Source organism: Rhamphochromis sp. 'chilingali', assembly GCF_963969265.1.
Source record: "Rhamphochromis sp. 'chilingali' genome assembly, chromosome: 14".
NCBI lineage: Eukaryota > Metazoa > Chordata > Actinopteri > Cichliformes > Cichlidae > Rhamphochromis > Rhamphochromis sp. 'chilingali'.
Window position 1 is genome coordinate 5,000,881 of NC_137941.1, and position 12,950 is coordinate 5,013,830.

Consider the following 12,950-nt stretch of genomic DNA (forward strand, 5'->3'; position numbering starts at 1 on the left):
ATGTTAAGGTTAAACACGATAATGGTGTAGATCTTACATAGAGGTAGGTAAAGATTATCTATTGTGCTTTTCCTTGTTTTTCTGTCAAACTTGTGTGAATGCACATATAAAATACGACTATAGTTGTAAATAATGAGGTATGCAGTGTGTACAAGTAATCCTTGCTCTTAGATCTGTATGAGGTCATTAAAAGCAAGTATTCCTAAATGTTTATAGATAGCTCAGGCTTAAAGTTGCTTTTCAAACCACCTGGAGATGGCCATTCAGAAGCAAGCTACCCTTTTCAGCGAGAGAATGTATTAAGGGCCTCCATATGACCCAGTATAAGATGAATATGCATTATTGTGAAATGTGAATCCTACAAAGCTAGTAGAGTCCTAGTAGTAAGTCTCCTTTAATTCAATACCTTTGACCTAAAATTGCGTAGAAAACATGTAGGCTAGTTAAGCTTGTTGCTGACAGGGCTGTATGGTTGTTTAGTTTTGTCATAGGGCTGGAATCTAGTACACTTTAGAGCAGGCAGGGCTGTGTATCACCCATATCTGAAAGGAGTGGCGAGGTTACTCAACCCTTATTTACACAGTGTGGATTCATGATACAGAGATTAGATCAGATTATTCATTCTCATTCTATATAAACAACAAAATCCAGGTTGGTTGTGGTTTAATGTTGCGCAGCACCTTAGACCAACCTTAACCCCCGATCCCTAGCACTAACTATTGACTTTATATATTAACCATTGACTTTATATACACTAGCACTGAGTAGCAAGATCAGTAATCAGATACTGTAGAAATACAAATTTCCATTAATTTGGATTGCACAGTAACATAAGATCACATTATTCCTTTAACACAGTTTAATCCAATTAAAACGGAGACTAACCAAAATGTTCTGTAGAAGCGATTCGCAATAAAAACCCTTTTGATTTTAATTTTGATTTCTACCAATAAAGTGAGGGAATCTTCCTGTTAATAAGAGGACATCGATACCGGCATTTCCTTTGCCAACAATAAACTTTGGAAGGAAATTTCCACAGCAGTCGTAACCTTACTTTTATTACTGTCCGATACAACGTTTATAAAATCCACAAGAAAAAACTTATTTAAGATCACTATATTTTACGCAGCTCTTTTGCGTACATCGTTAAAACGTCTAATGAGCTTTATTTCTCCGACGTTTGTGAGCGAGCGAGCGGGGTGTTTTGATGGTGTTTGTCTCCCTCCTATGTCCGAAATCAAGCAAACACCCTGCGCTTCTTCCACCGCCCCATCCTTCTTCTCGTTCACTGCACAGTAGTAAGTAGCACGGTAGGAAACGCAACTGTTTGTTTGCACAATTCAGCCAAATATATATGTAACGTAAACGCTCGGCAGTGCTTATGTTTATAGTGAAAAAGATATGTGGGACCAGATTGTATAGTCACGGTGGCCGAGAGGTTAAGGCGTTGGACTCGAAATCCAATGGGGTTTCCCCGCACAGGTTCGAATCCTGTTCGTGACGATAAAACTTTTGATTGCCACAAATTTCTTCTTATAAAACACGTTCACACTCAATCGTTCAGAAACTTGTCAAACTGGACCCAATTTATTGATTTAATACAATGTGTGTCCCCGAAGGGTTACCCACGATACCTAGTGCTAAATGACGGATTCTACACTCTGAGTGAAATCCGTGTTTAAACTGGGACACCTTGAAGACAAAAACAACGATAAACCGAGATTAGTAAAACGGATGCGACATTATTAAAAATAAATAAATAAGCAAACCACCGTTCGTTTTACGGTTGATAGTAAACTCACATTTCCTCTCGTCTCGCGTTGTTTGTGAATGGAATTCATTTGCTATGGTAAAAACCAACTGCTTTCATTTGCAACTCTAAACAGCTAGGTTTTGTGCCTTTTTATGGTTTTGGATGCAGTATCTTACAAGAATACAACTATACAATTGTTCTCTATATATTGATTTGTCTATATAAAATCACATTAAAATATACTTTTACGAATATACCCCTTCGCCGTGTAGAAAAATGGAATCGTCCGGTGGAGATAAAACTGACCGGCAGTACAGCTGACGTAGTTTTTGGGGCATTGTTCAGGAAGGTTAAACCGTGCAGTTGGCAGTGTGTACAGTTTTTTTTTTTTTTAAAAAAACAGCGTTTTGGGGGCCGTAGTATTTAGGGATTAATACCTCGGACGTTTAACAATAAGTGTTGTTCGAACAACAGCAACGCTACTGGGGCTACAGATAGTTAAAAATAGACACACTAGTCGTATAACAAAGCATTTGGCCAGACTGCGCGCTAACAAGGCTAACAGTTCTTTATACTTACAAAAGGCACACAAAGGAAATGCGGTCGATTAGTTTAAAAGCATTAAAAAGAAGTGTCTAAATGATCGAGTGGGTCTACTAAAAAAGGCTAGAAGTACAGGCAGCACATTAAGCTGTAATGTAACTTGCAGTCAGTGGAGTGGTATTTGTTAAAACAGGAACCTCAGATTGAACCAGGGATTCTGGATTTGTCAGCCTATTGGTATCTGATTTCGAAACATCGTTTTGAGTACTTGACAGCTACTTTGCAACGGATTCTACGTTAGCTAATTTTATGAGAAGAATGAAGCTGACATTATGGCGATAATCGCGAAAAACGAGATATCCAGACACTCGTATTCTGAAACTAAAATAAGGTAGCTAACTGGGAGCTAGCAAACATTTAGCGAATTGTTCCTTAGCGGAGCTATCTTGTCACCCTGCTAGTGTCAGTTAGCTGTAAAGAGTATAGTTGTCCTTCACCACTGTCACAAGCGTTTGTGTTAAGTTTAATGTGGGTTATCTAAGGCGCTGGTCCCCTGTGTTTTATGTTATAAACAGTTAAGATACGTGTTAGAAGTAGCAAGGCTGACAGGCTAACTAGTTAGCTAAGCTGAAGCTAACGGTTTTAGCTCCCCATTACATAGTAACGACAGTTATAGCTGCTGAGTTTGAGTGACAGGAAGAGAGACATCAGTGGTCCGTTTTTTCCACCCTCGACACTAATAATGGCAGCACCAACAAACGAGGCCTTGTTTTTGATAAAGGATGTGAAGCCTGGCTCGAAAAATTTGAATATCGTGTTCATCGTTTTGGAAATAGGTGAGTAGTTGGACTGTGAGGCTAAAGCGGTCTCTCCCTACATCAACTCGTGCTCCTTTTTCTTAAAGGGACCGGCAGCTTTGCTGTGAAAGCCATGAGAGATACAGCCTAAATACAGTGAGGCTTTGATTTAATACTGTTCTATGTGAAAGTTGAGAGTTGGCCTCTGGTAGAGCTATTTGTACCTTGAGTCTTTTTTTCTTTTTTTTTTTTGTTAGGTCGAGTAACCAAAACGAAAGATGGCCATGAGGTGCGCTCATGCAAGGTGGCAGACAAGAGCGGTAGCATAGCTATCTCCGTTTGGGATGAACTCGGCAGCCTTATTCAGCCAGGGGACATCATCAAGCTAACCAGAGGGTAAGACTGCGGATGTAGAAATCTTCAATGTTGCCAGAGAGATCGGTGTTTGCATATTTTGTATGTCTGCACCAGTTTAACCTGGTATTTCTCTGCTAGCTATGCATCTATATGGAAAGGCTGCCTGACCTTATACACTGGAAGAGGAGGAGATCTACAGAAGATTGGAGAGTAAGTAGATGGTCACACACATCTATTTATGTAATGCTCCGGTCCCTCTTGGAATTCTGCTTAGCGTATCACTCTGTTCCAGAGTCATGCTTTGTAAAATGTAATGGTAAAACATTTTTAGTTTTAGGCAGTTTTAAAACACAGTCAAGCATTTTAATGCATTTCACAAAATATGATTGGAGCATTTTTGAAGTTTATTTCTAAAGCGAATAAAATTTCATTTTATAAGTTTGCACACTGACCTCTACTACAGTACAGTTTGTGGTTGTTACAGTCTGGCTTTCCCTTGGCTGATAAAGTGTGAATAGTGGGGCATTTCTTCATAAGGATGAGTGCAATACAGCTGATGGCTGAAACGATCATACAAGATGATTAAATGTTCTCTAATATCTTTCCAGATTCTGTATGGTGTATTCAGAAGTGCCCAACTTCAGTGAACCAAACCCAGAGCTGCTAGCCCAAGCAAACCAGCAAAACAAGTCTGTGAGTACTCTTAGGAAACTGGCCAGCTGGTGCAGACCCCTCAAGAACACTTTGGTTGTCCTGTTCTCACGCAGATCTGTGCATTTCCCCAAATAAATCAAGCTAAACTATCTTCTGCAAGCTTTCTGCATGCCTCAGTCTAAGTGAAAATATATTTAAGGTGGCCTTCCTCTTTGTCTACCAGGGGAAGCCTGACCAGAATCAGAGGGGGAACTCTCCACCCAATCAGAATTCAGGTACATCTGCTCCACCAGGTCAGTGTATTTTCCTAATGCAAATTTTGAGTTAACCACAAGCTGACTGATGACTTGTGTGCATGTGTTATGTAATTGTACACTTTGATGCTAACATTGGGTTTGTTGTTGTAGTCACCTGCATTTACAAAGCTTTATGTCTGTACTGATGGAGCCTCAAAAACTCAGATTCCAGACAGGGACTGGCATAAGGCGAAGCAGCTAAAAGAAGTTCGTCTGTCATCAATTGAATTATTCACAAATGTGCTTAATAATCTTTTAAGGGATGAAAAGGCTGGCATTTCAAGGGTTATGTAATTTTCTCACTTAGTTTAGTTTTAACTAGAGTTAAAACACAACTTGGCGGTAAAATAAAGAAAATACACCAAACATGAGGTGGCAATCATGAGCTTGCTTCTAACAAATGACTCATGTTGTGATTTTAAAAGGAAGAAGGTGACATGTTAAAACAAAACACACTTCAGTCGCACCCACAAATGTGAGACAAAAAACAGAAATGAGTGAGGACTGACTCATGTTTCTAACCTGCAGGTAACGGTGCCATGCCGCCATATGCCAACAATAATCAACCACCTGGTGCACCCCGTGACCCCACGTTTGGGAACGTCGGGCGGCCCAATGGACGGTCGCCTGGCAACGGTGCCCCTTCGGTTACTGCTGCTGGAGCCCCACCAGCTACAAAGTCCTCAGTTACAATTAGCAACGGCAGGGACCCACGACGTGCCAAAAGATGAAATTGGGGGTTAGAAGGTGCAGGGGAGGGTGGTATGTGAGAAATCTATGGACGTCACCATTTACCCCCCTCTTACAGCTTTCCGACCTGTCTGCCCCGTCTTCATCACAGCCTGTGTTGGCTATAAAAAAACAAAAAAAACCAAACAACTGACTACTTGCAGAATTTCTTTCTTTTTTTTAATCCAGGCTAACATGATCAGATGTGTCGTCTGTCATCCGTAGTGCAGGTAGTGCTCTCATAAGCAGCACAGTGTGATTATGATCTACCACTTTATGCGTTTTCAGGGCTTCTTAGATAGTCGCGACCTGGTGTGGCTGAGGTGTGGGCAGCTTCCCAGTCTGCACCCTTCTTCTTCAAGTTGCCAGTTCTGTGCCAGTGTTACCCCCCCAACTCCCAAACAAACACCAACCTGAACCCTTGCCCTCTTCATGTTCTTTAAAACTATACACCCTACTTGAACACTTGATGCACTTTCTTCTCTTAATTTATGTCGAGGCTTAGCTGTCATTTAATTCAGGAAATCAGTTTCTGCTTTATTTAGTTTTTTAGAGGAAAAAAAGGCCTTAAATTGTGAAAATAAGTAGTTGAACTGACTGCCCACGTGAAACTCTTCAAACCAAACTGTTTTCTGAAGTGACTGTGTGAAAGGAAAGGTGTTAGTTTTGAGTTTTAATTATTGGTAGGTAGACTGATAGTGAACGGTTTCTTTTTTTCTTTTCAATAAGACATGTTTTGTTGTTTTCTTTTTTTCTTTGTTGGCCATCAACTGTACCTTTAGGGACCACTTAAATACTGGCAAAAACAGTTCACCAAATAAATTTTAGAGCAATTTTCTGTCACATTTGCTTTTCTGTAGTCTGTTTGAGAGCTTGAGTTACTCGTACTGTTGCTGATATATTCTTACACTGCAGTTTAAAGCCTACATGAGAAGTGTTCAGGGGCCTGAATGCACATCACCCCAAAAGACTCATCGTCCTGTAAACATGCTGCCACCTCTATTAAAGCTCCACACTGCCACAACGGCAAAATAAACCTACTTTCTGCTCATCATTGCACTCTACAGCACCATCTAGTGCCCAGATTGATAAATTATGTTATTTTTGGACATGCCTTCGCATGATTTGCTTTGCCCAGACAATGGTTACTTTACCGTTTTACTTTTCTTTACTTCAGGTTTTTGGCGAGATTGCTCAAGCAGAAGTGGAACTGGAGTTTTATTGTTTAACTTCCTTTATCACAGTTGGGTTAGGACCCTTATGTCTGTACAAATGAAAGCATTTGCATTAAGAATTTTGTTTTGAAGCAATGTGTTGCTTTCGACAAAACCCTGTCTTCATATCCTCTGTTGCACCAAGCACCTAAACGTTATGGCCTCAGGATGGCGCAATTTCCCAGTCTCACTTTTCTGACGCACTTGTGGTTTTTCTCTTTTTATTTTTTTTTTTGTTTGATTCTTACTCTCTATGTCAAAAGGTGAAAGGGCCTTTCACGTTAGTTTACGTACATGTAGACTTCAAGCTGCACAAAAACACCAGGACACCACCTTTGTCTTCTGTGTGCACAAGTGGAACAAAAGTGTAGTTGCCTGTAGAGGCCAGCTGTTTGATCCGTGTGCTGCTGGGACTACAAGAGATCCCTAAAGCAGCTGTTAGGAGTGTTTTGTTTTTTTGTTTTTTTTAGTCTAAACAGCTGGACTTCACGTCATATTTAAAGTAAGACAAATTTAGGGTATCAAACCTCATTGTAGGGTGAACTTAGATCCTGAGCACCTGCATAAAGATAAATTTAAATATGCCCGTCCCCGAATCATCGTCTTTCCACTGAATGTCTTTATTTTAATTTCAGCAAAGTGGGAAATGCACAAAATCCCCTTTGAATAAGCAGCTCTTAAATACATTAGCACTGCACATCCAACTTGTCTTTACTAAAATTGCAAATTTCATTTGCAAGAGTTTCTCCCCCCCGTGGAGAAAAATCTGTTGAGTTTAAATAACGTTTATTCAAATTTTTAAACTTCTGTTTTTGTGTGACCTTGAAAAAAAAAAAAAGTTTCCAAACACACAGCACTTCTTCATAATGATTCTGTTTTTGCATCCAGTTCTAAAGGAAGATATCTGTCAGCACGACTGTTTGGCCTGTAAGAAGTAAATGGGTAAAATTTATCATTTAATTACTTTAGTATAAATGGCCGCTGGGGAGGATTTTATGTGTGGGGAAAAGCTGTGATTGGATAGGAATCTTCACCAGGATGATTTTTGGCCCCTGGGCCTTATGTTTGACACCCCTGCAATACACCATGCAAGTTAGATTGGCGTGCCAAGTACACTTTGATGTTAATGGGTAACGTTCCTTCCCCCCCATTAAAGTCTTCACAACACAATAAGATCCTGCAAATACAATCCCGTCTCACAGATGATAAAAGTGAGAATCTGTCTGTCGTCTTTGATATCAGGCAGGTTTTTTTCAGTGTGGCTCAGTGTTCGGGTTAGTGAGTCTAGATTTCTGCTGCACATTCCCACTGTATCTTAGAGCATCTAAGTTGACCTGGTCCAGAATTGCAAAGTAAATCCAATCAAACAACCCATCAGTTTTAACATCCCTAATCCAAAAGATTATTTTTACAGCTCCTGATACACTAATCCTGTTCTCAATCAGAGGTCGAGGCTCATTTCAAATATTTAAAGCACTGTTTCAGAATTCATTTCTGTGTTGCTCATGTGTTGTAATCACTTGTTCATTTTACTGTAACTCTATATTTCTACTTTTATTTACCAAGATGTGTTTTTTTCTTAGTCTTTTTTTGCAATCATGTCACTGCTGAGCACCTTTCAAAGAACTATTTTTTAAAGTTATTTTATTATTTTTTTCAAAGAACGATATGTTCAAAACATGTTTATGATAAAAGCCGAGAGCTTGTGACACTGGAAGTTGACACACACATGAGAAGTGTGGCAGGAAATGTGATCTTAGACACTCGTGTTGACAAAGAATGTGATGAGCTGGGAACTTCCTCAGTGTTTCATCAGAAGTCTAGTAGCGTCGTGTGATTTGTCATATTTTAGATTTGTACCGACAGAAGCCGACATGAGGATTTCAACCTGTTACATCAATAAATTTTGAACATATCGACTAATTTAAAAAAATTTTGAACACATACAAAATCATTTGTATAGGATTCTAAACTGAGTCGGAAAAGGTGGAGCAATGTTGTGGTGTGTTTTGCTTCATTTTGTATTTTACCCCTCGGCCTGAAAGGCTATTGTCAAGTTTACTGGAAATCTTTTGAGCACAACAGCTCTAGAAGCAGGCCACGTAGGATTTTCTTAAGCCACACCATTGGTTTATTTACAAAGAAGGATCTCTTATCAGCCTCACATGCTGACAGCTTCACTGCATCTACTGACAATCTCTTTTGGGAATCTGGCAACCCTGATACAACTCATGTATAACCTGTAGCTATACCAGCATCACTGTGCACTCAGGTGCACGACATTCAAGGCTTTTCCCCAATCTGCAATCACTGAATTATCATCATGACGGTAACCCTTCTGCTGTCAGATTGCTGTAACTGTTCATATTTTCAGGCCAGGGCACAGGTTGATGGTTGCGGTAAAAGATGATCTGGCAACTCCTAAAGATCCTACTGTCGACAGGCTGAACGGTACCCCAGGCTTTTTTTCCTTATTTTCCCATTTTTTCTGTATATGGCTTACACGATCGCGATGCATGGAACAAAACAAAACAAACAGTGTTTTTTTTACTTCACAGATTTCACAGACCACATCAACAAGTGGTTTCTGTTTCAATTTTGCCTCCAGTGTGACAGTAATCCCATGACACAGTGATTCACATCATGGGCCTGGGTTTGTTTTGGGGGAAGCACTGTGGTTTAGCAACAACAACAAAAAAAGACTATTAAAAATACTCTGTAATGATGTATTAAAAAGAAAAAACAACAACACATGAAGCTGTAAAAAGAAATAAATGACAGTGACGTTGTGCTATATGCTTGCAGCTATGTGTAAATGTAAATGGGACTGGAAACAGACTTCCTTCATGTTTGGATTCTTGAGCAAATCAAAGTCTGTGTGTGTGACGCAAACAGGAAAATGGACCTGGTGGGAGGGGTCTAGAGGGATACATCATTTAGGAGACAAATGCCTTTGTGTGACACATTCAGTGCGTCCCGCTGAGAAGACATCACAATGACTGGTGAGTTTTTTCATCCTCCTTTCATCAACTTAAATCTTTTTGGGAAAAGTCTTTGTAATAATTTAATGCTTTCTTTTCTTTTTTTCTTTTTTGTCCTCAGAACCAAACGCATCATTGTCCTGGGAGGATTTTGGTGCCATTTACGATGCTCTGAACTTTAGCTATAATTACACAGACTTTTTACTTGACCCCGCCACCCAGCCCTGTAGCTTTCACACCATCTCAGATACTGTGATGATCGTTGTCAGTGTCTTTTATGTCCTCATCTTTGTGATGGCACTTCCCGGTAACGTGGTGGTGGGGCTGGTGATCAGCTTAAGCAAGCAACCTTTGACCCCTTCTGACCTCTACCTCCTCCACCTGGCGATCGCAGACCTCTTGCTCGCCATCACCCTCCCGTTCTGGGCCACCTCGGTTACTCGGGGCTGGGTATTTGGAGAAGCCATGTGCAAAATAGTCACTGTCCTCCAAGAGGTGAGCTTCTACTCAACCATTCTCTTCTTGACTTGCATCAGTGTGGACCGGTACACTGTGATTGTGCGCGCCATGGAGGTTCGTAGGACTAATCGACAGCTGGTCAGCTGGGGAGTTTGCGCCGCCGTCTGGATTGTCGGAGCGCTTCTGTCCCTCCCGGGCTTGTTCAGCTCCACTTTCACCTCTTACAACTCTAGTCACGTACTGTGCACTGAAAAATACGATCCCAGCACTGCTGATGAGTGGCGACTGGCCACCAGAATTCTCCGCCACACTTTGGGTTTTTTCATCCCCCTGGCCATCATGCTGCCCTGCTACGGAATCACCATCCATCGCCTCCTTCACATCCGTGGGGGGTTTCAACGCCAGCGAGCCATGAAAGTTATCATATTCGTGGTCCTCGCTTTCCTGCTTTGTTGGACGCCGTACCACCTAGTAGTGATAGTGGACACATTTTTCAGGGCAAAGATAGTAGAGTATCAGTGCCCAGCGAGGACAGCAGTGGACCAGGCCATGTTTGTCACCCAGAGTCTGGCCCTGCTTCACAGCTGTTTAAACCCAGTGCTGTACGCTTCCCTGGGAGAGAAATTCAGAAGGAGGCTACGGCAGTTAATGGCAAAGATAAGAATCATTGAAAGATCGTCAACATCAAGAAGCAGCAGATTTTCGCTGTCATCGGAGCTCACGCCTACAATCATGTGAGAACATCAGAGACACTTGAAACTACTCAGATCAGCTGATCAGGGAGATTTAATGTGGGGATTAAAGTGTGGAAAACTGCTAGTTTTGATAATCCTCATATTTGTACTGCAGCTAATATTTGTCAAAGAAAGACTTCAAAATATTTTTAAATAATTTGTGTAATAATATTATTAGTGTACATACTTTTTAAGACTTTAGATTCTATTTTATTATTATTTAACTTTGATTTGCTGCACACACTTTTTTGTTAAATTCGCCCCGTCATCTTCAATGACGATTCTGAAGAAAGAGAAAATAAAAAATGTCGCGTTTCAACACGACATCGCAGCATTACAACATTAACACTGAGCCCTTGCCAGTGAACTCTGAGTTGCAACAATTCGGCGGTAGATTGTGAAACATCAGTTCATCAATTACATAACATTGAGTTATTTTTATAGAAATGCATTCACATTTTTGTATCTGTATATGGTTGCCATCAACGTCTGTATATATGAGAAATGAATAAAACCATCCACTTTGCTCCTTTGGTTGTGATTGATATGACACCGCAGAGTCATTGGAGGTTTACGTGTTCATTGATCAGCTGAGACACCACAGTCAAATGATGGGAACCCCCCCCCCCCCCCCTCCACAAGGTTCCCACCATTGGGTTAATGGTGTGAACTTTGCTTGTATAGGGGAGAAAAAGCAGAAGTTTTGATGACTGCAGCCACAGAAATGCAGCCATATTTGAGATCGGAGGAGCGATATCTACTCCCTCTTGATTACAAAATGATCAAAAACATCTAATTTACTTGATAACTGACAAGCATGTTGGTTCAATACTGGCACTGGCTGTTGGGTTTGCAGAAATAGCGCCAGTTTGGATGATCCACAGAAACTCCTATTTTGCCGGGAAGAACTTGCAGGTGTGCAACTAACCAACTGCTACTGCTGAACTTGTGTCTAACTTTAAATAGTTTTCACAAATCCAGGATGCAAAAGCTATGAAAGTGGATTTTCAAACTTTTTAATCTAACATTTACAGCCCAAAACGTTGCTTTCTTGAGTTTTGTGCTTTTCCTTTTTTCCTACCAGGTGTAAGAGGTTAATTAAAAGGTTCATGTTTTTCTCACTGCCCAGGTCTTACAAGCTTTGTCCTTTTTTACAACAAAACTGCTCCATGTATGTCAGGCTTTTTTGTTTTCATTGCAGCTGAAGTTTGCAGCTTCTTTCAGCATTCATGTATATTGTAAATCAGAATCAGAGACTTTATTAATCCCGGAGGAAAACTGAGTTGTCATAGCAGCAAATATATCTCAAACATCAGGCACTCGTATAAAATGAGTGTAAAACAGAGATATTGATAGATAAATATTAAGATAAAGAGATAAAGATAGAGATATAGGTATAAATATACATATAAATATAAATGGACAAGTACATGTGCAAAGCTAGCATGCTAGCACTAAATGTGTAGCAATACTGGGAGACCGCAGGTTTTTTGAGCTGTTTTGGGCACGGTTTGTGATAAAAGTACAATTATATACACGATTATACAACTTAAATTTGGGTTTGTTGATGGAAAGCCACTTCCAGATTCAGTTTTTGTGTCAGTTTTATAAGGTTTAACTTTATTTCCTTGTCTATAGAGTGTTGGACATCAGAGTCATAAGTCTCTCATGTTAAACTTTATTAAGTGAACCATTTGTTTGATAAACATCGAACATTAGTAAATAAAATAAAGAAACAAACAAAACAATAAATTCTTTAGGCCCCCTTTGTTTTACAAGAAAAATGTTCGCCCCCCCGCGCGTGCACGCGCGCACGCACACATCCTCCAACCACACACACCCATATTTTGCTCCATTGTGGTTTATTTCACAACTCAAACATTTAGTAAACAATTAACCAAATACAAGTAATCTGCAATAAATTACAGGTAGTAAGAAAATAAACTACTAACTCTTTTACGCTACATCCACATTTACACGGCTATTTTTGAAAACGCAGCTGTTTCGTTCACACGTGAACAGCGTTTTGAATCACCGAAAACGGAGATCTTTTTAAAACTCCTTTTTTGCGTGTACATGTGAACAAGGAATACAGAGTTCGCCAGGCAACGTCAAAGGTATGTGCCCTTTTTCACGTCACGCTGTGCGCCACGTTTTTGTTTACATGAGATGAATTGCAGAATGGCAGATAGAGACAAAATACGTTTCTGTTAATCTGACTATCTTCGGGTTTTACAGCTTACATACAAACAGGCAGCTACTGTCCCTCCATTTACAAAGGCAGAGGCGTCACAGTGTGATTATGTTTGTGTAGTTGTTTTTTTCCCTGAGTAATAATATTCAACATTGCTATCAAATAAAAAAAAACGCCTCTCTGTGCAAAATGGGTTTAAAAACAAACAACTGTGGGATACTGTTTGTCTGTGATTTGAA

At 40.2% G+C, this 12,950-nt stretch overlaps 2 protein-coding genes across 2 annotated transcripts; both read left to right on the top strand.

Moving 5' to 3' along the window:
* Window positions 1-2,074: 2,074 nt before the first annotated feature.
* Window positions 2,075-5,279, top strand: nabp1a (nucleic acid binding protein 1a). Its single transcript, XM_080903374.1, has 6 exons — window positions 2,075-3,132; window positions 3,351-3,489; window positions 3,589-3,660; window positions 4,059-4,143; window positions 4,328-4,397; window positions 4,929-5,279. The coding sequence occupies exons 1-6, from the start codon at window positions 3,039-3,041 to the stop codon at window positions 5,129-5,131; spliced, it is 663 nt and encodes a 220-aa protein (XP_080759500.1). The 5' UTR covers window positions 2,075-3,038; the 3' UTR covers window positions 5,132-5,279.
* A 141-nt stretch (window positions 5,280-5,420) lies between these two features.
* LOC308410201 (C-X-C chemokine receptor type 2-like) lies at window positions 5,421-11,026 on the top strand. Its single transcript, XM_080903372.1, has 2 exons — window positions 5,421-9,345; window positions 9,446-11,026. Exons 1-2 carry the CDS (start codon window positions 9,339-9,341, stop codon window positions 10,519-10,521), a joined length of 1,083 nt encoding a protein of 360 aa, XP_080759498.1. The 5' UTR covers window positions 5,421-9,338; the 3' UTR covers window positions 10,522-11,026.
* The last annotated feature ends 1,924 nt before the right edge of the window (window positions 11,027-12,950 follow it).